This window comes from Triturus cristatus, chromosome 5_1 (assembly GCF_964204655.1).
Source record: "Triturus cristatus chromosome 5_1, aTriCri1.1, whole genome shotgun sequence".
NCBI classification, from domain to species: domain Eukaryota; kingdom Metazoa; phylum Chordata; class Amphibia; order Caudata; family Salamandridae; genus Triturus; species Triturus cristatus.
The window spans coordinates 160455523-160478322 of NC_140587.1; the positions used below are offsets into that span (position 1 = coordinate 160455523).

A 22800-nucleotide genomic window follows, 5' to 3' on the forward strand; every position below is an offset into this window, starting at 1 on the left:
GTATTCTGATCCCTTTCGCCTCCCGTCATCACTCTTTCCTTGCAAGATAGGATAGTGCTGTGTATATATGTGGCATGGAACCAATGATGCAACTTACCAGATGCACACGAACCACCCTGCCAAAGGAATCGTGTTCTAGACTCTCAACCGTTCCATACTTCAATCCATCATCATCATAGAACCCAACTGTGTCACCACGTTTTACTGGTGCAGCATTATTTTCTTTTGTATCTTCTGTGGGCTTCTGGTCTGTGAGGAAGTTTATCTTGCTAACGGGTAGGAAAAGTCCACAATTCCGCTTGCAGGTGAATCGACGGACAAAGTTGTAAGTGCCGTCATTTTTCCCTTTTCCTTCGCCATCACCCTGAAAATTTGACAAAAGTATATTATTTGTACTTTATCTCCAATAGAATATGTGGTGAATTCAGATTTGTTCTTTTTTTCTACACCATGTCACTGTGAAAATGTTTATAGTCTTTATCTCTGTGTGCACAAATACACCAGTGATCACGTGAATAAGAAAAACAACAAATTGGCACACTAGCCCCAATAGTTTTGATTAACTCATTTAAGTCCCAGTTGTTCAAATCCCCTGGGATCTAGAGACTAAATGCATTAGAGGGAGGAGTGGCAATGACGAGGCATATCAGAAAAATAAGATATTTCCAATGGGCAGGGTACAATGAACTGGGCCAGCCCTGAACACACAATTTAGGGCCAGATGTACGACCCTTACATTTTGGGACTCGCAAATTGTGTTGCTTTGCGACTCACAATTTGCGACTCGCAAAATGCAATGTACAACAGTGTCACAGACACTGTTAGCGATTCCCAATGGGGTCGCAAATTGTATGCCTCATCAATATTCAATTTGCGACCCCATTGGGAATGGCTAGCACTCCCAGGGATGGTGGCCTGCTGGGGTCAGCAGACCACCAGGTCTGGGACTGTTTTTCAAATAAAGCAGTTTTTTTTTTATTCATCCAGTTTTCCTTAAAGGAAAGGTTTGCCTGTTGTCTCTTCTTCTCTTTCCACTAATATGCTATGTTTTCCTTAAAGGAAAACGGGATGCACTTAAAAAAGAAAAATGAAACTTTTCAGATTCATTTTTTAAGGGCAGGCAGTGGGACCACTGCCTGCTCTCAAAAAATATTTTCTAACACTCACAAAGGGGAAGGGGTCCCCTGGGGACCCCTTCCCATTTGCGAGTGCTTTACCAACTACTTGAAGTAGGTGGTAAACTGCGAGTGTTTTGCAGCAGCAAATGCGGTTACAAAACAATAGTACATGGCAGTGAGGCTCGCTAATAGCGAGAGTCACAAACGCTATTTTGCGAGTCAGTCACTCGCAAAATAGCATTTGTACATGCCATTACCCTTTTTGCGGTTGCAAACGAGCCGATCTCCAGTTTGCGAGCGCAAAAAAGGGTCATAGACCTGGCCCCAAGAGTCTTAATTTACACTTTCTCTACCTCCACAAAGGAAAAGGTATCTCACTGTAAATCATGTTAAGAGATGCTCTCAGCAACGTAGCATTTCCAGTCCTGCATTTTCATGTACCATATAAGTGAATCTGGAGATAAAGACTCGGTTTGCATCAACTGATCAAATTGGATGAGCACATTTGAGAACAATGATTTGTAAAAGGAAAGCTGTGGGTGTGCACACAGAAGGATTTAGGTGGTTGGCTGGAGACTAGTGCTAGCAAAGACCCTGTAGTAAAAACGGCACCCAACAGGTTTGCCTCTTGTCTCTTCTTCTCTTTACACTAATATGCTACGGAAAAGTATGGTTGATTATAGCATCAAGATAGGATTTTAGAATACATATATCATTATTATATATAGATTACATGTTAGTATAATATAAGATGATCCATAAAAAACTTTGGAATTGAATCAGGATTACTGATTAACTGGTACAAGTCTATCTTGTTTCTGATAGAGAGGCTACCATCAAAAATTGTAAAGAGATACATGAGCTGGCACTATCCTGGAAATTCCAATCATGAACATACTTACGCAATCAGATATGTCACACTGAGGAAAGGTTAAATAAGGAATATACTGGCAGGGTATTGGCTTGACTTAAGAAATAAATAGTTTTTTGGACCACTTTATCTCCCAGGTCGATTACGCTGACAGATGGTGATGTCACCCCGCTGCCTGTAAGGATGTAAGTCGATATACAGGAAGAATATCTTAAGGAATTAGAGAACTTTCTTAGGTGACTAGTTTGGGAAGGAGTGCATAGGTAATTGGGATTGAGGAGTTAAAGCATTCATATGAAACAAGCATTTGCAATGCAACAGCTGTCGCATTACTGAAAGTTTGAGCTATTGGTGTTGAATTATTATTTGCTACGTCAATAGATCAAACTTTTAGTAATGCGAGACCTATTGCACTGCAAATGCTTTCTTTTATCAACATTGTTGTACAGAAGCTTAACTGCTGTGCAATGTATAAATGTATAAAAAAACATTGACAAGCCAATAGATTTTGCATAGGCGAAACTTATTGGCTTTGCCAATGCTTTCTACAAAAACACTCCCTAAATCAGGTTCCCGCATGGGTGATGTGAGGCAGTGTACGGACAGATGGCCCAAAGATGGATTTTCACCCTGAGCTATTAATTTTTTCTGGTCTGCCTTAAATGTGTATCCACTGAAATAGAGGATATGTAGGTCCACCGAAGGTTCTCCACATTTTGACATACGTTCAATAAGAGCTTACCCGCAACTTACACAGCGCAGAACCGAAGTGTTCATATTAGTGGGGTTGAGATTTTTTTAGGACGTATAAACTACTTACAACCCCATACACCTACATATGTATGCGTACATACATATATGTAAACATACAGCCCCAACTAAAACAAACAGGGCAAACAGCCAAGAATACATAGGTTTTACTTGTATGACAATAAGTCTCTGAAGACTGTCTGTAATAGAGACCATACATTGTAATGGTTTCATACAAGAATCCTTTATTTCCCAAAACAAGGAAAAAAACAGGTAATTGAAGGCAGTTTTGCCCATAGGCTGCATAAGAATAACTGTGATTACAGAAAAGCAAACTGGCACCTTGCCTTTAAGGCTTACAAGATTCTACGCACTTTGCCTTTAAGACCTCCAGGGAACACTCTGCTCCCATCATGCCCCACAGGTGACAGTTAGGTCAGTTCTTTTATAAAGGCGTATTAAACTATTTTAAACCTTGTACTAACATTGCTCGTCCGGGGAGGCGGAAGGGGTGCTTATGACTTTGATGAGCATACCCCTGGAAGAGAACTAGGATTACAGTTAGGTAACTTATCCTTCTCTTCCAGGGGATACTCATCAATAGTCATAAGCATTGAATAGAATAGCAAGCCCATACCCCACACTTCGCGGACGAGCAAAAAACAGCACTAGGAATAAAAAAATTCTAATACAGGATCAATAGGAAATTCAACCAAACAGATTTCTCAGGGATGCGCGCCCAACTTGAGCATCTGTCTGAGCATCTGAATCCAAACAGTAATGGCGAGAAAACGTATGAACAGACCACTATGTAGCAGCTTTGCAGATTTCAGCTATGGGAATGTTCAAGAGGAGGGCCGCAGTAGAGGCCTTTCCTCTGGTTGAATGTGCTTTAGTCCGTCCCTGGAGAGACTTATTAGCTAACTGATAAGCCAAAGAAATGCAGGAGACTATCCACCTTGAGATAGATCTTTTAGAAGCTGCCATACCTGTATTAATAAGACCGTTGTTGACAAACAAACGGTCCGTCTTTCTTATACCTTTGGTCTTGTCCAGATAAAATTTCAACACCACCCTTAAGGTCTAACGATTGTAAAGCCCTTTCAGGAGGGGTAGGGGTATTCGGGAAGAAAGTAGGTAAGGTGATCCCTTGAATAATGTGAAAATCTGAGTCAACTTTCGGCAGGAAACTAGGATGAGTTCTGAGAACTACCCTATTTGAATGAAAAATAGTGTACGGTTCCTTACAGCACAAAGCCTGTAACTCGCTGACTCTACGAGCAGACGTGATGGCCACCAAAAAGGCCACTTTCCAGGATAAGTGCTGCAGGGAGGACTTATGCATAGGTTCAAAAGGAGTGCCCATCAACTTGGTAAGAACCACATTGACCTCCCACGGAGGAGAAGGGGCTCGTACTGGTGGATACACCTTTTTAAAACCTTCAAGAAAATCTTTCACCACTGGCATCTCGAAAAAAGAACCCTGTATAGGAGACTTTCTATAAGCCGTAATTGCTGCTAAGTGTACCTTAATAGATGTAAACTGCGGGCCCGACTTAGCCAGGTGTAATAGATACGGCAAAATTACCTGTTCTTGACCTTTAACCGGGTCATGACCATTATTCAAGCACCATATGTAAAAATGCTTCCACTGAAAGGCGTAGGAAGCCCTAGTAGAAGGTCTTTTAGCTTCTTAAGAATGTTCATACTGTCAGCTGGCAAGTCTAAGTGTCCATACTGCAAGACTTCAGGAGCCATGCTGTCAGCCTGAGTGAAGAAAGGTTGGGGTGAAAAACTCTCCCCTGGTTCTTGGACAGCAGGTCCGGACGGCAAGGCAACCTCCTATGTGGGACTTCGGAGAGTTGTAGAAGGTCCGCGTACCACCACTGGCGAGGCCACTCCGGAGCGATCAGAATCATCCTGGATGTGGTCTTGTAGCATTTGGTGATCACTGCCGGAATGAGAGGCAGAGGAGGAAAAGCGTAGAGTAAGCTCTGAGAACATCTTATCAACAGAGCATTCCCGCTTGAACCTGGTTGGTGAAACCTAGACGCGCAGATGGGGCATTTGGCGTTTTTTGCGTCTGCAAACAAGTCTATGTCTGGCACACCCCATCTTTGAAAGATATCCTGAAGGACTTTGTTGTTTAGCACCCAGTTGTGCGCTTCTACAAACTCTCTGCTTAGGAAATCTGCCTGGACATTTAGGACACCTGGCACATGGACAGCCGTTATGGTGAGGTGTCTTGCCAGGAACCATTTCCAAATGGCTTGTGCCTCCTGGGACAGAATTCTGGATCTGGTGCCTCTCTGCTTGTTCAGATAAAAAAATCGTTGTGGTGTTGTCTGTCTGAATTAAGAGGGAGCTGGACTGAAGAGACGGGAAGAAAGACTTGAGGGCTAGCTGGACGGCCCTCAACTCCAGCAAGTTGATATGATAACCCCTCTCTAGGTCTGACCATAGACCTTGTACTTGGAGGTGATCCATATGAGCACCCCAACCTTGCAGGGAGGTGTCTGTAACTATGGTCTGAGTTGGAGTCTCTTGATGGAAGGGAACTCCTTTCATTAGATGTGACCGCTTTGTCCACCACCTGATGGAGTCTCTGGCAGGTTGTGGAAGAGTAATCCGATCCTCCCAACTGCCTGACGCTTGCACCCACTGGTCTTCCAGAGCCTGTTGCAGGGGACGCATATCCAATCTGGCATTGGGGACTATAAAGATGCAGGAAGCCATGGACCCCAGAAGAGAGGACACTTGTCTGACCGTTGGGTGGTGTGACTGCAGGGGTTCTTGACATTTCATCCTGATCGATGAAAATCTCTCTGCCGAAGGACGCACGCGTGCCACCACGGTGTCCAGCGACGACCCTAGGTAATGAATGTTCTGAGTCCAGTTGAGAATCGATTTTTTGAAATTGACTCTTAGACCCAACTTGCTCAGTAATTGGAGATTGTAGGAGAGATGCGCCTAAAGCAGGGATGGAGTGGAACTCTTCAGGAGCCAGTCGTCCAGGTATGGATAAATGAATATTTTTTGTTTGCGGAGAAAAGCTGCCACCACCGCCATGCACTTTAAAAAAGTCTGTGGGGCTGACTTGAGACCAAATGGTAGGACTGTTGGTGGTGACCCTGAGACGACCACCGAGAGACTTGCCCCCTTTGCTGGAATGGACGTTTATCGTAGGAGCGAAAACGCCTACGAAATTCTTTTCGTTTCTCAAGCCCCACAGCTTTCACCGTGTCCAAGTCAGCTTTCATTTTCGCCATTTCTTCATCCGCATGCGGACCGAAGAGAGAGGAGCCATTGAAGGGTAGATTGGAAATATTCCTTTGAACTTCTGGTTTAAGACCAGTTAAACGCAACCAAGTTGAACGCCTCGAACAGATACCATGAGAGTACCCGTGAGCAGCCAGATCAGCCGAATCAGCAGAAGCACTAATGACTTGATTCCCCACTAGACCTCCCTCTTGTAGTATTTCCCGAAAATCTTGCTGATCTTCTTTTGGGAGTTTGTCAGCAAAACGGGTCAGAGAATGCCACAAGGCTCTGTCATACCTCCCCAGCAGAGCAGAGGCACTGGCGACTTTCATGAAAGAGGCTGAAGTGTTGCACATCCTTCTGCCTAACGAGTCCATCAATTTGCTGTCCTTATCCGGAGGAGCTGAGGAGGAAGACATAGATGAGTGCGTCTTCCTAGCCGCCGCCACAAATGATGGAATCCGGAGGAGGATCAGATCGAAGACAAAATGGATCTTGGTCAGGAGCCTTGTATTTCTTCGCTATCCGGAAGGGCACAGACCCTACAGTCGATGGTGTCAAAAAAGTCTGTGTGGCAAGTTCAATGATGCCAGGGACAAGAGGAAGCAATGGTCGAACTGAAGTGCAGTGATGAAGGGTCTCAAAAATCATTGAGGAGGAAACAGTCGGGACCAACATAGTAATGTTCAATTTGTTCGCTCCTCTACAGAGAACCTCATTGAATGTGCTGAGGTCATCAATTGGTGAAACTCTGGATGGAGGGGTTGCCGTAAATGTAGGAGAATAGTCTCTAATGAAGGACCTGGTGGAAGAAGACCATGTAGGAGACCTACGCCGACTTCTCTTCGGGGAAGAATGATAGGAACGGAATCTGTCCCTTGGACGAACATGGCGGGTATGTGGAGAGCGCGATCTGCGCTGACTCCTCTTTCTGGAAGAGATCAACGTTGGAGATCTCGGTCTTCTCGGTGTACTTTGTGGATCTCTTGACAACCGAGAAGGAGAATATGTACGGGAATACTTCGACCCTGGACTATTAAGTGCCTTAGAATTCCTCTGCCGCGTATCCTCACCAATCACCGGAGAGCCCTCTGGGGAGATCTGGACTATATGTAGACCTGGAGAAGATCCAGACTTTGAGGGCGAACGAGAAGCAGCTCTAACCTCCTCCAAGGCAACAGCAGGATCTTTTCCTCTCGATGTCGAGGCCCTCGACGTCGACCTGTGCTCCCCCCATCGACGTCGACCTCCTCAAAAGCAACCTCATCTTCAAAGGGGACTTCGACGTCTATCGTCTATGGCCTCGTGGCGACTTCGACGATGAGCGCTTCGGCCTCCTCGACGTCGACCGCTCTTGTCGTTGTGGTGACTTCGGCGGCGAGTGCTCTCGCCTCCTCGACGTCAACTGGTCTCGAGACCCCTTCGCCGTCGGCAAACTTCTCTATGTCGACCTATGGTGAGGCAACGGAGAGTGTCTCGACGTCGATGGGTGCTTAGACGTCCATGGATGCTTAGACGTCGAGCGACTCATAACTTGACCATACCTCGAGCCCGAGGTAGCACACTTCGACGTCAAGGCCTTTCTCGACGACAGAGACTCACGCCGTCTCGACATCGGAGACTGTGTAGGCCGCTTCTTCGACGGCGGTAACGGCGCCGAGCAGTCTGGAACCTGCCGTTTCTTCGACGTTGAAGAGGCAGAATGATGCTGGCGATGATGTTCCTAATGAGAGGAGGGTCCCTGACCCTCAGGGCCACTTTCCAACCGAGCTGTTACTCTCTCCACTACAGCTTGGAGGCGAATCCTCACTCTGTCACGAAGGGTCCTCGCAGAAAACTTTAAACAATGATAACAAGAGTCTATCTTGTGACTGGAAGGAAGACAGGCGATACACACCAAGTGTGGATCAGAGATGGCCATCTTCTTTCCACAGGCTGGACATTTGCGGAAGAGAGCCGGCATTCTGACAGAAAAACACGAAGTTCTGTCACAAAATAATGAGAAACCTTTGCCAGCACAGGAAGAACTGCAAAAATCCAAGAAAAATAACAATGCCTGACAGAAAAGTCAGAAAACTGTCGAGCTCAAGCTCCAGGATTCTCACAGAAGGAGCCGGAAAAAAGAACTGCCCTAACTGTCACCTGTGGGGCATGATGGGAGCAGACTGTTCCCTGGAGGTCTTAAAGGCAAAGTGCGTAGAATCTTGTAAGCCTTAAAGGCAAGGTGCCAGTTTGCTTTTCTGTACTCACAGTTATTCTTATGCAGCCTATGGGCAAAACTGCCTTCAATTACCTGTTTTTTTCCTTGTTTTGGGAAATAGAGGATTCTTGTATGAAACCATTACAGTGTATGGTCTCTGTTATAGACAGTCTTCAGAGACTTATTGTCATACAAGTAAAACCTATGTAATCTTGGCTGTTTGCCCTGTTTGTTTTAGTTGGGGCTGTATGTTTACATATATGTAGGTGTATGGGGTTGAAAGTAGTTTATACTTTATTATCTGGAGATAAATATATATATACACACATGGCTGCTGCATTATTTGGAGAGTTTAAATAAAATACAGCTGACGAGCCACGGTGGTCCACGCTCTTTCTTTTGCCCGAGGAAGACTGGCGGAATGGGAAGGAGTTAATTTGGATATATATATCTATATATATATATATCTATATATATATCTATATATATATTCACTGAAAAAACCATAGGTTTCACACACGTTATAGTTACGAATTAGCATTTAAAAAACCTTGCAAATTCACTGAAAAAACCATAGGTTTCACACATGTTATAGTTAGCTGGACATTTCACTCGTAAAAAACCAATGAAATTCCCCCGTTATAGTTAGTGCAGGCAACTATAACTCACGCGACCGCAATCCTCTGCTGATGACGTCAGATATTACATCACTGTATTTAGACACTTATTTACCCATGTCTTCTTCCATTAATCTTTAGCTATACATATATTACAAATATTTATTTTTCATAAAGACACATATGTCATCAGTGATGTAATATCTGACGTCATCAGCAGAGGTCGCGTGAGTTATAGTTGCCTGCACTAACTATAACGGGGGAATTTCATTTGTTTTTTACGAGTGAAATGTCCAGCTAACTATAACATGTGTGAAACCTTTAGTTTTTTAAGTGAATTTGCAAGGTTTTTTAAATGCTAATTCGTAACTATAACGTGTGTGAAACCTATGGTTTTTTCAGTGAATTTGTACGTTTTTTTAAATGCTAAGTTATGTATTTATTAATTATTTTTTTTTTCAGGTTTTTCACCGTGCGCGTATAGATATATTAATCCAAATCCGCAAGTGAATGCACACTCAGAGTCTCAGATATATCAGGCCGGCAGCAGTTTATTGTCCGTTACGCGTTTCGAGATCCCGCACGTGAGCGGGGATAATTCAGTGCCTATGAGTATTGATGAATACCCCCTGGAAGAGAAAGAGGGCAAATTTGGCTCAAGGTGCAACCGCAAGTGAACAGTGAGGCACAAGCACACGGCCCGGGATCCTCACAGTGGCGAAAATCATACTGATTGGCAAAGGCCTAAGACCTCAAGGCCTAATCTGAATTCCCTCATAGCCCAAAAGATTGAATGAGAGCCTAGATCTATGCACAGAAGCTTAGTAGATGTGCCTCTACGTGGAGTACTATTTCAAGCACTGTGTGAAAGCGTCATGTCTTCAACAACAGCCTTACTTATTAAGTGCAAAGCTCATATTGGAACTTTATTATCTGCATAAAGAGTTCTGAGGAAAGTGTCATGTGTTGCTCGTGACTGCTGATGCGTGAACGGTATGTAAATAAATGTGTGATTGGGCTTCTTTGGTAAATTACTGAGTGATTTTAATATGAACATTGAGGATATTTTCATTGACCAATGCTTAAATAAGTTAGCACAATTTCCCTTTTAAAGAATACATTGTCCTAAACTGTAGTAGGCCCTATGTAAACACAATTTAAACTTGCAGCCTGAAATGTTTTCTTGTCCCTGTGTTGTGCAGTTGCGGCCGGCATGGCTCGCGGGATGGGGGGGGGGGGGGGGGGGAGGACGGGAATAGCATTGGGTTTGCGATGGAGGGAATGAGAAAATAAAAAATTACAAAAAAATAAAAAAGACTTACCATGCCGCTGCAGGGTCCCGCACCTCTGCTCCTTCTCTCCTGCTTCCAACTACAAGAACAAGAAGGAAGCAGCCAGCCAGGCTGTGAGAAGTTGGCCTGGCATATGCTGTCCATTAGTTATAGTGGGCACCTTGCACCAGTCCAAACAACCATTATTGATGATAGGTTTAAAGACAACCTTTATTGAAAGCTATCCTAGTGGTAGCTATGGAGAGCAGCCTTCAGGCTCAGTCTTGAAGGACTGTAAAGCAGCTTGGTTTACCAGATTATAAATCTTGAATAACTAAATGAAAGGAGAACCACACAAGGTATATATATAAAATATATGTATTTATTTCTAAACACTCTCTACTAACCCCTTTATGAAGTTAGAGAGCAAGGCACACAATAATACAGTTCTAAAACAACAGTAAATAACACAATATACAATGGGCCCTAGGGGCCCTAGGGGCGGACCAAACCATATATTAGGAAAGTGGTATAAGAACCACTACTTGACTAGACACAAGGCCTAGAGCCTGTAGAATCACTGGGAGCCCAAGGAACCACCCAAGGTAGTGACATAGGGGACCCACTGGGGACGTGTGCAGTGTGAGAACACAGCCGTGAGCTCCGTTAGCTTCTATGGGGAAAGCCGCGGTTGGAATTTTAACCTCTTCTATGCCCATGACGAGACTATCTCGTCATGGACCCCGCCCGCTAATGAAAGGCCCGGCACAGGAGGGGGAAAGGGCGGGGCACTGAAGAGGTTAAAGTTTAAGGACACTTAGGAGAGGACTTTGAGAAAACCCCTTTAGACTTGGGGGGTTTTAGGGCCAGCACCCATGGGAACACCGGAGTACTCGAGTTACCTCACTCAGGGAAACAGGGTGCATAGGTCTCAAATGGTGTCGAGTCGCATCGTTGTTTTCAATGGCGACCTGCTGCAAAGTGATGCTGCCGGGAAGGAGAGAAGTGTCCGGTGTGATCCAAGCCTGGATCAAAGATCAGCAGAACCTGAAAGCAGAGGGGACAGAGTCTGGGTCACTTGCCAGTGACCAGGGGCATGATAGACGAATGCCTATCTATGTCAGGTGTTTCAGGTGCGAAGAGGTGAAGCTTGATTCTGCAGCCATGAGGACCAGGAGGCGTCAAGGACGACCAGGAGCTGGATTCGAGCTGTCCCACGAAGGATGTTGAGTGCTGTGTCGGTGGCCGGATTGTACCCAACAATCCTTGGCAACAGCAATCCAAGCAGGAAGAGAAAAGATGCTTTGGTGTGGACCAGCAAGGTCCTGGGGTCTCCACAAGCAATGGAGAGTCAGGGCACATCTGGAGCAAACAGGTAAGCCCAATTAAAGTTAGTTGCCTTCACAGGGACCCACCAGTCTACGGACTAGGGATCATGAAGGGACCTCGAGAGAAAACACAAAGGGCCAGCTCACAGTCAAGTCAAGTCAAGTCATAAAATTTGTATAGCGCACTACGTACCCAGAGGGTTTCAAGGCGCTTAGGAAGGGGAGGAGGATTATTTGTCAAATATCCACGTTTTAAGCTGCTTTCTGAACGCTAGGTGGTTCTGGGTGAGGCGAAGGTAGGCGGGGAGTGAGTTCCATGTTTTAGCAGCCAGGTATGCAAAGGATCTGCCTCCCATGGTGGTCTTGTTGATGCGAGGTATAGTGGCGAGGGCTTGGCTGGAAGATCGTAGTTGGCGGGAGGGGGTGTAGAAGGACAGTCGAGAGTTGAGGCAATCTGGTCCGATGTCGTAGAGTGATTTGTGTGCGTGGGTAAGCAGTCGGAAGGTGATCCTCTTATTGACGGGTAGCCAGTGGAGGTCTTTAAGGTGATCAGAGATGTGTTCGTTGCGAGGGATGTCTAATACGAGCCTGGCTGATGCGTTTTGGATTCGTTGGAGTTTCTTCTGGAGCTTTGCGGTAGTACCCGCGTAGAGGGTGTTTCCGTAGTCCAGTCGGCTCGTGACTAGAGCGTGGGTAACTGTTTTCCTTGTTTCGAAGGGGATCCAGCGAAATGTTTTTCTGAGCATGCGAAGAATGTTGAAGCAGGAAGAGGATACGGCGCTGACTTGTCTGTTCATTGAGAGTGAAGAATCCAGGATGACGCCTAGGTTCCGTGCGTGGTCTGTCGGGATGGGTGCTTTTCCGAGGGCTTCAGGCCACCAGGAATCGTCCCATGCAGAGGGGGATGTACCTAAGATGAGGACTTCAGTTTTGTCTGAGTTCAGTTTCAGACGGCTTTGTTTCATCCATTCGGCAACTTCTTTCATTCCTTCGTGTAGGTTAGTTTTGGCGGTGCTAGGGTCATTGGTGAGAGAAAGGATTAGTTGAGTGTCGTCCGCGTAGGAGATGATGTTGAGGTTGTGTCGGCGTGCGATGGCCGCGAGGGGGCTCATGTATACGTTGAAGAGGGTGGGACTGAGTGAGGATCCTTGAGGGACGCCGCAGATGACTTCAGAGGCCTCGGACTTGAATGGAGGAAGGCGGACTCTCTGGGTTCTTCCGGTGAGGAACGAGGTGATCCATTCAAGTGCTTTTCCTTGGATTCCGATGTTATTGAGGCGTTGTAGAAGGGTGCTGTGGCAGACTGTATCGAATGCTGCAGAGAGGTCGAGGAGGATGAGGGCGACTGTGTCTCCGTTGTCCAGTAGAGTTCGAATGTCGTCTGTTGCTGCGATGAGGGCGGTCTCAGTGCTGTGTTTGGCTCGGAAGCCGGACTGTGAGGAGTCGAGGGATTTGTTGGCTTCGAGGAAAGCGGCGAGCTGGTTGTTGACGGCTTTCTCGATGACTTTTGCCGGGAATGGAAGAAGCGAGATGGGGCGGTAATTTTTGAGTTCGGTGGGGTCCGCTGTTGGTTTTTTCAGAAGGGCAGTGAGTTCGGCGTGTTTCCAGTCTTCTGGGAAGGTAGCGGAGTTGAAGGAGCAGTTGATGACGTCTCGGAGGTGCGGTGCTATGACGGAGTCTGCTTTGTTGAAGATGTGGTGAGGGCATGGGTCTGTGGGGGATCCTGAGTGGATGGAATTCATCAGGCGGATGGTGTCCTCAGTGGAGATTGGGTTCCAAGCGTTAAGGGTGTTCACGGGGGGAAGGTGGTCAGCAGATGGTAGGGTGGGTTGGTTTCCGGGTTGGTTGTCAAAGCTGTTGTGGATGTCTGCAATCTTGTTGTGGAAAAAAGAGGCTAGGGAGTCGCAGAGGGTTTGAGAGGGGGTGATGTCGTTGGAGTTGGCCGAGGGATTGGAAAATTCCTTGACGATGTTGAAAAGTTCCTTGCTGTTGTGGGCGTTGTTGTCAAGTCGATCCTTGAAAGCTGTTTTCTTGGCTTTTCGGATCAGTTGGTGGTGGGTGCGGGTGGCGCTTTTGAAGGCGTCCTTGGTGCTGGTGGTTGGGTCTTTTTTCCAGGCCTTTTCAAGGGAGCGGCAGAGTTTCTTGGACTTCTTGAGATCATCGTTGAACCATGAGGCTTTCTTGCTGCCAGGTTTGCTTTGACGTTTTTTCAGTGGAGCTAAGGTGTCGGCGGTGTTGGATAACCATAGGGTGAGGTTGGCGGCGGCTTCGTTGGCGTTAGAAGAGAGGGCTGGGGAGTTTCGAAGGAGCGATGCGGAGATTTGGTCCGTGGTGATTTTGTTCCAGTTTCTTTGCAGGGTAGGTTGGGAGTGGATGATGGGTTTCGGCTTGTTGTAGATGAAGTGAACGCAGCTGTGGTCGGTCCAGAGGAGATCCGTAGTGTGGCAGAAGGAGATATGATTGCTGGATGTGAAGATGGGGTCGAGTGTGTGACCTGCGATGTGGGTGGGGGAAGTGACTAGTTGTTTAAGTCCGAGGTTGGCGAGGTTGTCCACGAGGGTGGAGGTGTTGTGGTCGTTGGTCTTTTCAAGGTGAAAGTTGAGGTCTCCCAGAAGGATGTAATCTTTGGAGGGGAGCGCGTGTGGGGTGATGAAGTCCGTGATGTCTTCACTGAATTTTGCGCGGGGTCCTGGTGGTCTGTAGAGGAGAGTGCCTCTGAGTGTTGTTTTGGGGTCGATGTGGATCTGGAAGTGAAGATGTTCGGAGTTGGCGAGATTGACGTCAGAGCTGGTTGAGATGCGGATAGATTTCTTGTGGACGATGGCGATTCCTCCTCCTGTGTGGCTGGTACGGTCTTTGCGGGTGATCTTATAGTCTTCAGGGATGGCAATGGTGATGTCTGGTGCGGAGGAAGCATTCATCCATGTTTCCGTAAGGAAGGCGATGTCCGGGGAAATGGTGTCTAGTAGATTCCATAGGTCAATGGCATGCCTATGGACCGATCGGGTGTTGAGAAGGATGCATTGTAGGTGGTTGGGGTCGGGAATCTGTGGTGTGGACGTAGCAGAGATGTTGTCGGTGCTGCTGAATTTGCAGGAGTAGCAGGAGAAAGGGCCATGGGTGTGTCCAGGAGCGGCATGGACGCAGTTGGGGGCGCGACCGGGGTCGAGGGCTAGGAGGGAGGCGGCATCGTAGGTAATGCGGGAGGGCTGGGCAGCTCGAGGGGCAGGGGGTCTGGCGCTGGGCGCGGTCCAGGCGCGGACGGGCGTAGACGGGCTTACCTTTGGCGCACCTTCGGCGCGGGTTGGGCGCGGGCGCTGCGCGTAAACGCTGCGCGTGGGAACTACTGTCATATATGGATAGCGGAGGGGGAGGGGCGAGGGCGGCTCAGCTGGGAGGCGTGGCGGGCTCAGGGGAACACAACAACAGCAGGATCAAAATGGAGGGGAGGTCAGAGCAGGGCGCCGGGGGAAATCACACACAACAATGCAATCAAAGCAATGTAAGCGCTGTGGGATAATAGCGCTATGAAATTACGAAGCTTACTAAAAATGGAGCTATGCAGATATCACAACTTGGTTACAATGCAGCAATACGATACCACGCTGTGAGGAGCAGCGAGGGGAGCGATCACTCAAGGCGGAAGCAGCGAGTGAATCACAGCGCTGCGAGGTTTGGGGAATGCTTTTGGGTGCTTGTGGGAGGGCGGCTCAGCTGGGAGGCGTGGCGGGCTCAGGGGAACACAACAACAGCAGGATCAAAATGGAGGGGAGGTCAGAGCAGGGCGCCGGGGGAAATCACACACAACAATGCAATCAAAGCAATGTAAGCGCTGTGGGATAATAGCGCTATGAAATTACGAAGCTTACTAAAAATGGAGCTATGCAGATATCACAACTTGGTTACAATGCAGCAATACGATACCACGCTGTGAGGAGCAGCGAGGGGAGCGATCACTCAAGGCGGAAGCAGCGAGTGAGCTCACAGAACACTCGTGGAGTGTAGGCGGGCAATCTTCGGTGCAAATGCTGCTCGGGGTCAGTGCTACAAGTAACCCAAAGCTCAGCTGCAGGAGTCACTGGAAAGCTGATACTTCTGCACATGGTCGCGGTGTCCAGGGTTTCGGGTTGCACGGTCTTCTATGAGGGATAAAGGTCTCAGAATTGCTGAGTGCACAGATCGACCTCAGAGACCACGGAAACCCACCTCCTGTGTTGCAAAATTCTTCGAAGTCCAGCAGATGCGTCTTTGGTACCTGCCAAGCAGGGGAGTAACTCCTTTACTCCAAGAGAGATTCTTCAGTCATCTAGTTCAGGGTAGATCATCGAAGTTCCAGGATTCAGTATCAGAGTTTCTTCCAGGTGTAATCTAAAGTCCTGTAGCCAGGGATTCCTTTCTTATACCCAAGAAAGGGGTTGGACATACTCTGGGGACCCACCTATGGGAGGGTCAGGAAAGAGGGGTGGTTACACCCATTTCCTTTGTCCAGTTTTGCACCAGAGCAGGGGCTGGTAGCCCCTGCAACCGGTTTGAACTGGACTATGCACAGGGACACCAAATGTGCCCCCAGTGCTGAACTTCAAAGCACTCTTGGGAGTGCACCCACCCAGCCCTAATACAGTAAAGCCTGTCTGGGAGGTGGTGACACCTCCCTGTGACAGGAAACCTATTGTCCAGGCCTCCCCTGCCGGAGTTTCGTCCAGCAGCAGGAGGGCAGACTCGTGTCTGTGGCTGGCAGCATCCATTTTGTGATGCCAGGGTTCTGTTAGCTGGTACCGGGTATACCGGTGCTGTCATGTCTCTCCCTCTAGAAGGGTGGGAGCATACTACCACACCAGTTACTGGTGTGGGGGTATGATTCCAAGGTGTTTGACACCAAACACGACATGTTTCCGTGCAGCCATCCCATAGTTAGCATTTACCGTTTGGTTATAATGCATTTAAGAGTATATGGTTTGGCTGCATCACAAACAACCCCGGAATAAGGATTCCGAAGGTTGCAGAGGGGTTCTGCTCATGCATGGGCACCCTCTCAGATAAAACCCAGCACTCTGCCTTCAGGATTAGTAAGGCCTGCCATAGGGGTGACTGATAGGTTTATATGTGCAGTGATATGGAGAGATATAGTGAACCTATATCTCAGTAAGGAGTGCATGCACCACCTTACCCAGGCTGCAGTAGCAGACCTGTCCGGGGTGGCATAATACATGCTGCAGCCCCTGGTAGGCCTCTGGGGTACCTATGCCCTAGGTACATAGTATACCATATACTAGGGACTTATAAGGATACCCCAGAATCCAATCCGGAGTGTACCTAAAGTACTGGTAATCAATTTAGAGAGGAAACAGCTAGGCTGGGTTCCTGGTTAGCAGGGCACCAGCCAGATTAAAGTCGAAAAACAGTGAAACATCAGCAAAAAGTGGGGGTAACTATAAGAGGCAGATACTACTCTCCAACACCCCCCCCCCCCCCAAACATAAGGACATTAAACTAACCTTGGGTCAGACGGAGGTGGATGGGGAGGGAGTACCACGTCTTGGCTGCCAGGTAGGAGAAGGATCTTCCTCCCATGGTGGTTCTTCGGATGCGTGGAACGGCGGCAAGGGCGTGGCTGATCGATCGTAGCTGGCGGGTGGGAGTGTAGAATGTCAGGCGGTCGTTGAGGTTCCTGGGGCCCAGGTCGTGGAGAGCCCTGTGTGCGTGGGTGAGGAGTCGGAACGTGATTCTCTTGTTGACGGGGAGCCAATGCAGGTCTCTCAGGTGGCCGGAGATGTGGCTGTGACGGGGGATGTCCAGGATGAGTCGTGCGGAGGCGGTCTGGATGCGTTGGAGTCTCTTCTGTAGTTTGGCTGTGGTTCTGGTGTAGAGGGTGTTTCCATAGTCCAGTCGGCTGGTGAAGAGTGCCTGGGTGACAGTCTTCCTGGTTTCGGTGGGGATCTTAAGGCCAGTTACCCCTCCCCAGGAGAAATTAACAACTGCCAAGGAATGGTCTGTCCTGACCTTGCTAGCATTGGTCACTTGGTACATTTCACCAAATATGATCTGCTCAAGAGCCACAAGATCTTTTGTAACCACTGTGACACTTGCTCCTGTGTCCCTCAATGCCAAAGCCTCTTTTCCATTGATTAAAGGCTGCTGTTTGTATTTGCCCAGATTACTGGGATTAACAAAGGAGGACATATCCATGCCTCCATCACAGATCAGTACAGCCTGAGTTGGAACTCTGACTAGGCCAGAGTCCACCTCAGAATCCTGGGTTAACCCTACTACACCCTAATTCGGAGTACCACCACTTGGAGCTGAACTAGGGGGAACAGTTGCCTTAGGGGCAATGGTGGCTGGAGTGGAGTCTTTGGACTTGGTACAATGACTTGTCCAATGGGGTTTCTGTTTACAGATTTTACACCATGGTTTCTTTTGGCCTTTTCCTTTATTAGATTGGGACTCCCCACCAGATGCAGATTTTTGGGGCCCTTGAGAAGACTTCTAGTCTTTACCCTTGTCCCCACCCTTATCAGAGTTTTTTGACTCCTGCTTCTTGGAGTCACCACCTTGGTTCTGAACCCTCTGACTCACCCTGGGTCTGACCCATTTGTCTGCCTCCTGACCCAATTCTTGGGGAGAGGTCAGATCAGAGTCCACCAGGTACTGATGCAACAGCTGATTTTGACAATCATTAAGGATCTGCTCCCTCATAATCAAATTGTATAATCCTTTAAAATCACACACTTTACTGCAAGTAACCAGCCCTCCAGAGCCTTAGTAGCACAATCTACAAAGCCAACCCAGTCTTGAGTCTGTGCCTTTTGGGTATCTCTGAACTTCAACCTGTACTGTTCAATGGTTAGGCCAAACCCTTCTATCAGTGCACTCTTCAATACTGTGCAATTGTCAGCATCCTCTTCTCTAACAGTGAGCCACAAGATTGCTGCCCACTGCTCCTGAGGGACCCTCTGTACTTTACAGGTCCTTTCCAGTGCAGTCATCCATTTGTGGAGGTCATCCCCACTCTGGTAGGGAGGGACAATCTTGTTCAGGTTCCTATGGTCATGAGTATGATCTCTACCTCTAGGGACTCTGTTGCTGCCACCATGGGGCTCTAGCCCCCATCTATGTGAAGCTTTCTGGAGCTCCAGGGATTCCCTGTCCAATGCTAAACGGTCTCTTTTGATCCTAAGTTTAGCTTCTTCAAAGTGGATCAGTCTGCATTTTCTCTCCTAAGAGGATTCCCTCTTCTGGGGGAAAATGGTCCTATGAGAGACAGAGGTCCCTCCAGATGCACCAGAATGATTAGACACCAGTGAAGGAGATCTTGATCTTCTTGGCACACCACCAACCCTTCCAAGTGGGGTATAGAAAGGGCCATTAAGGCCTTCTTCCTCACCTTCAGGATGGTTTGGATTTTCCAGGTTAGAATCATCTTGATCCTCCTGGTCTGCGCCATAGTCCTGGTCATAGGTATTGTCACCTCTTGGCCTTTCCTCTTCTGCTGCCCCACCCAGCCTGCCTACCTCATCAGACCCTGGGGTCTTTCGGAGATCATCTGCAAGTAACATCTTTATGAGATGTTGTGCTATTGGGCATTTCCCTCTCTTCAATTTCCTTGAGGAACACATTGTCCTCAACTCTTGGTATGTCATATAATTATACTAAGAGGGGAGAGCCCCACTGGGTTCTGCCCTTGAAGACATGACTAGTGTGGTGTGGTGTATGCACCTACCTACTCTAGTGAGTCCTACTAAACTCTCGTGAGTTGTAGAAAGGGTGTGCTAAGCCCTTGACACACACAACTCTAAGTTCAGTAGAACTTACTGTATTCTAATCTTGATTTATATGTACCTTTGTACCTATAGTGGTTTTCAGTTAGTCACTCAAGAGATTATCTGGTAAAGCAATAGCAAGCTTGAATCCAACCGCTGCACACCAATGTGAGAAGTTGGCCTGGCATATGCTGTTCACTTGTTATAGTGGGCACCTTGCACCAGTCCAAATAACCCTTATTGATGATAGGTTTTAAAGACAACCTTTATTGAAAGCTATCCTAGTGGTAGCTATGGAAAGCAGCCCTCAGGCTAAGTCTTGAAGGAGGGTAAAGCAGCTTGGTTTACCAGATTATAACCTCTTGAATAACTAAATGAAAGGAGAACCACACAAGGGTTATATATAAAATATATGTATTTATTTCTAAACACTCTCTACTAACCCATTTATGAAGTTAGAGAGCAAGGCAACAATAATACAGTTCTAAAACAACAGTAAATAACACAATATACAATGGGCCCTAGGGGCGGACCAAACTATATATTAAGAAAGTGGTATAAGAACCACGACTTGACTAGACACAAGGCCTAGAGCCTGTAGAATCGCTGGGACCCCAAGCAACCACCCAAGGTAGTGACACAGGGGGACCACAGGGTCTATTGGCGACCTGCTGCAAAGTGCTGCTGCCGGGAGGGAGAGAAGTGTCCAGTGTGATCCAAGCCTGGATCGAAGATCAGAAGAACCTGAAAGCAGAGGGGACAGAGTCTGGGTTACTTGCCAGTGACCAGGGGCACGATAGACGAATGGCCACCGATGTCGGGTGTTTCAGGTGCGAACAGGTGAAGCTTGACTCTGCAGTCACGAGGACCAGGAGGTGTCGAGAATGACCAGGAGCTGGATTCGAGCTGTCCCACGAAGGATGTTGAGTGCTGCGGTGTCGGTGCCCGGATTGGACCCAACAAGCCTTGGCAACAGCAACCCACGCAGGAAGAGAAAAGATGCTTCGTGTGGACCAGTAAGGTCATGGGGACTCCCCAAGCGATGGAGAGTCAGGTCACGTCTGGAGCAACCAGGTAAGCCCAATTAAAGTTGACTTCACAGGGACCCACCAGTCGACGGACTATGGATCGCGAAGGGACCTCGAGAGAAAACACAAAGAGCCAGCTCACGGAACACTTGTGGAGTGTAGGCGGGCAATCTTCAGTGCAAATGCTGCTCGGGGTCAGGGCTACCAGTAACCCAAAGCTCAGCTGCAGGAGTCACTGGAAAGATGATACTTCTGCAAATGATCGCGGTGTCCAGGGGTTCGGGATGCACGGTCTTCCACAAGGGATACAGGCCTCAGAATTGCTGAGTGCACAGATCGACCTCAGAGACCACAGAAACCCACCTCCTGTGTTGCAAAATCCTTTGGAGTCCGGCGGGAGCTTTGGAGATGCAAACCGGACAGATGTGTCTTTGGTGCCTGCCAAGCAGGGGTGTAACTCCTTTACTCCAAGGGAGATTCTTCAGTCATCTAGTTCAGTGTAGATCATCAAAGTTCCAGGATTCAGTATCAGAGTTTCGTCCAGGTGCAATCTAAAGTCCTGTAGCCAGGGGTTCCTTTCATATACCCAAGGAAGGGGTTGGACATACTCTGGGGAGCAACCTATGGGAGGGTCAGGAAAGAGGGGTGGCTACACCCATTTCCTTTGTCTAGTTTTGCACCAGAGCATGGGGCTGGTAGCCCCCCACAACCAGTTTGAACTGGACTATGCACAGGGACACCAAATGTGCCCCCAGTGCTGAACTTCAAAGCACTCTTGGAGTGCACCCACCCAGCCCTAATACACTAAAGCCTGTTTGGGAGGTGGCGACACCTCCCTGTGACAGGAAACCTATTGTCCAGGCCTCCCCTGCCAGAGTTTCATCCAGCAGGTGGATGGCAGATTCGTGTCTGTGGCTGGAAGCATCCATTTTGTGATGCCAGGGCTCTGTTAGCTGGTACCGGGTATACCGGTGCTGTCATGTCTCTCCCTCTAGAAGGGTGGGATCATACTACCACACCAGTTACTGGTGTGGGGGTATGATTCCAAGGTGTTTGACACCAAACACGACACGTTTCCGTGCAGCCATCCCAAAGTTAGCATTTACCGTTTGGTTATAATGCACTTAAGCGTATATGGCTTGGCTGCATCACAAACAATCCCGGAATAAGGGTTCCGAAGGTTGCAGAAGGGCTCTACTCATGCGCGGGCACCCTCTCACATAAAACCCAACACCCTGCCTTCAGGATTAGTAAGGCCTGCCATAGGGGTGACTGATAGGTTTATATGTGCAGTGATATGGAGAGATATAGTGAAACTATATCTCAGTAAGGGGTGCATGCACCACCTTACCCAGGCTGCAGTAGCAGTCCTGTGGTGTCATTTTGGAAGGTTTCTCGGGGGTGGCATAATACATGCTGCAGCCCCTGGTAGGCCTCTGGGGTACCTATGCTCTGGGTACATAGTATACCATATACCAGGGACTTATAAGGGTACCCCAGAATCCAATCTGGAGTGTACCTAATGTACAGGTAATCAATTTAGACAGGAAGCAGCTAGGCTGGGGTCCTGGTTAGCAGGGCGCCAGCCAGACTAAAGTCGAAAAACCGTGAAACATCAGCAAAAAGTGGGGGTAACTGTAAGAAGCCGATCCTACTCCCCTACACAGGCTCCCTTCCATAAGCCTATAACAATGCTGCAATGCAGCATTGTGTTTGGTCTGAGCGCCGTGACACGGCACTTAGCCAGGGGCTGGAGGGGTGGGCATGTTCTCCATGCAGGCTGTAATCCAGCCTGCATGGAGAAGTGGGAAAGTATACATAACTAGTTTGGGCAGCCCAAGAGGGCCGGCCAACCAGTCACTGCACACTTAGAAGTGGGTAAACCACTCCTTCCCTGCACTGCTCCGAGAGCAAAGCAGCCCCGCCCACCCGCCCGCAAAGGAAACATAAAATAATAATAACTGAAAGATATCATTTTATGTTTTTGCTTCTAGCACTGCTTGAAAGCAGTGGTGCAACGCTCCTCCATCATAGCGGAGGAGCCGCCACTGATGTGTGCCATCACGGCGAGCAGACCCGATCCCTGCATATAACCCCAGCAATTAATGTTGCTTCAGAGTTAGAAACTACTCACACAGCACAAACATAGGCAGGGCAAAACAGAGTGTTGTTACAGCAGAATGGGCAGTCCGAAAACTGCAGAAAGGCAGGCGGGGTTGGGTACTGGCAAGCAATGAGGAGAATGGAAAGAATGCAATAACCAGTGTTGGGCGGACTGCAAAATGTACTGCCCAGCTTAGTGAGTGTGTGCCATTCAAGATGAAGGGGTGAGGTCACCCCTGCCTAAATTACTGGGTGCAGGTGTTATCATCTATGAGCGCTAACAGGGCAAGGCTCACACACACGTGTTGGTTGTATGCAGGGTCACTGATACATCACCGCTGCAAGCCTGTCAGTAATGCCATAGTAGAAAAGGGCCAAAATGTTCCCCCCGCTTCCAGATAAGGACATGGATAGTGCCTCACTCTAGGTTGAAGGAAAGGTTACATTCATGCTCGGAGGGTGGGGGAGGGCTAAACGTGAATCAGGAGGGTGA

At 48.0% G+C, this 22800-nt stretch overlaps 1 protein-coding gene across 6 annotated transcripts in view; it reads right to left on the reverse strand.

The window, feature by feature from the left end:
• The window catches only part of LOC146830504 (ubiquitin carboxyl-terminal hydrolase CYLD-like), a 493223-nt gene that overhangs the window by 300210 nt on the left and 170213 nt on the right, over window positions 1-22800 (reverse strand). For all 6 annotated transcript variants that reach the window (XM_085604702.1, XM_085604701.1, XM_085604700.1 and 3 more), the window contains one exon: window positions 98-364. In XM_085604702.1, coding sequence (XP_085460828.1) covers window positions 98-364 — 267 coding nt within the window. The remainder of the gene's footprint in view (window positions 1-97; window positions 365-22800) is intronic.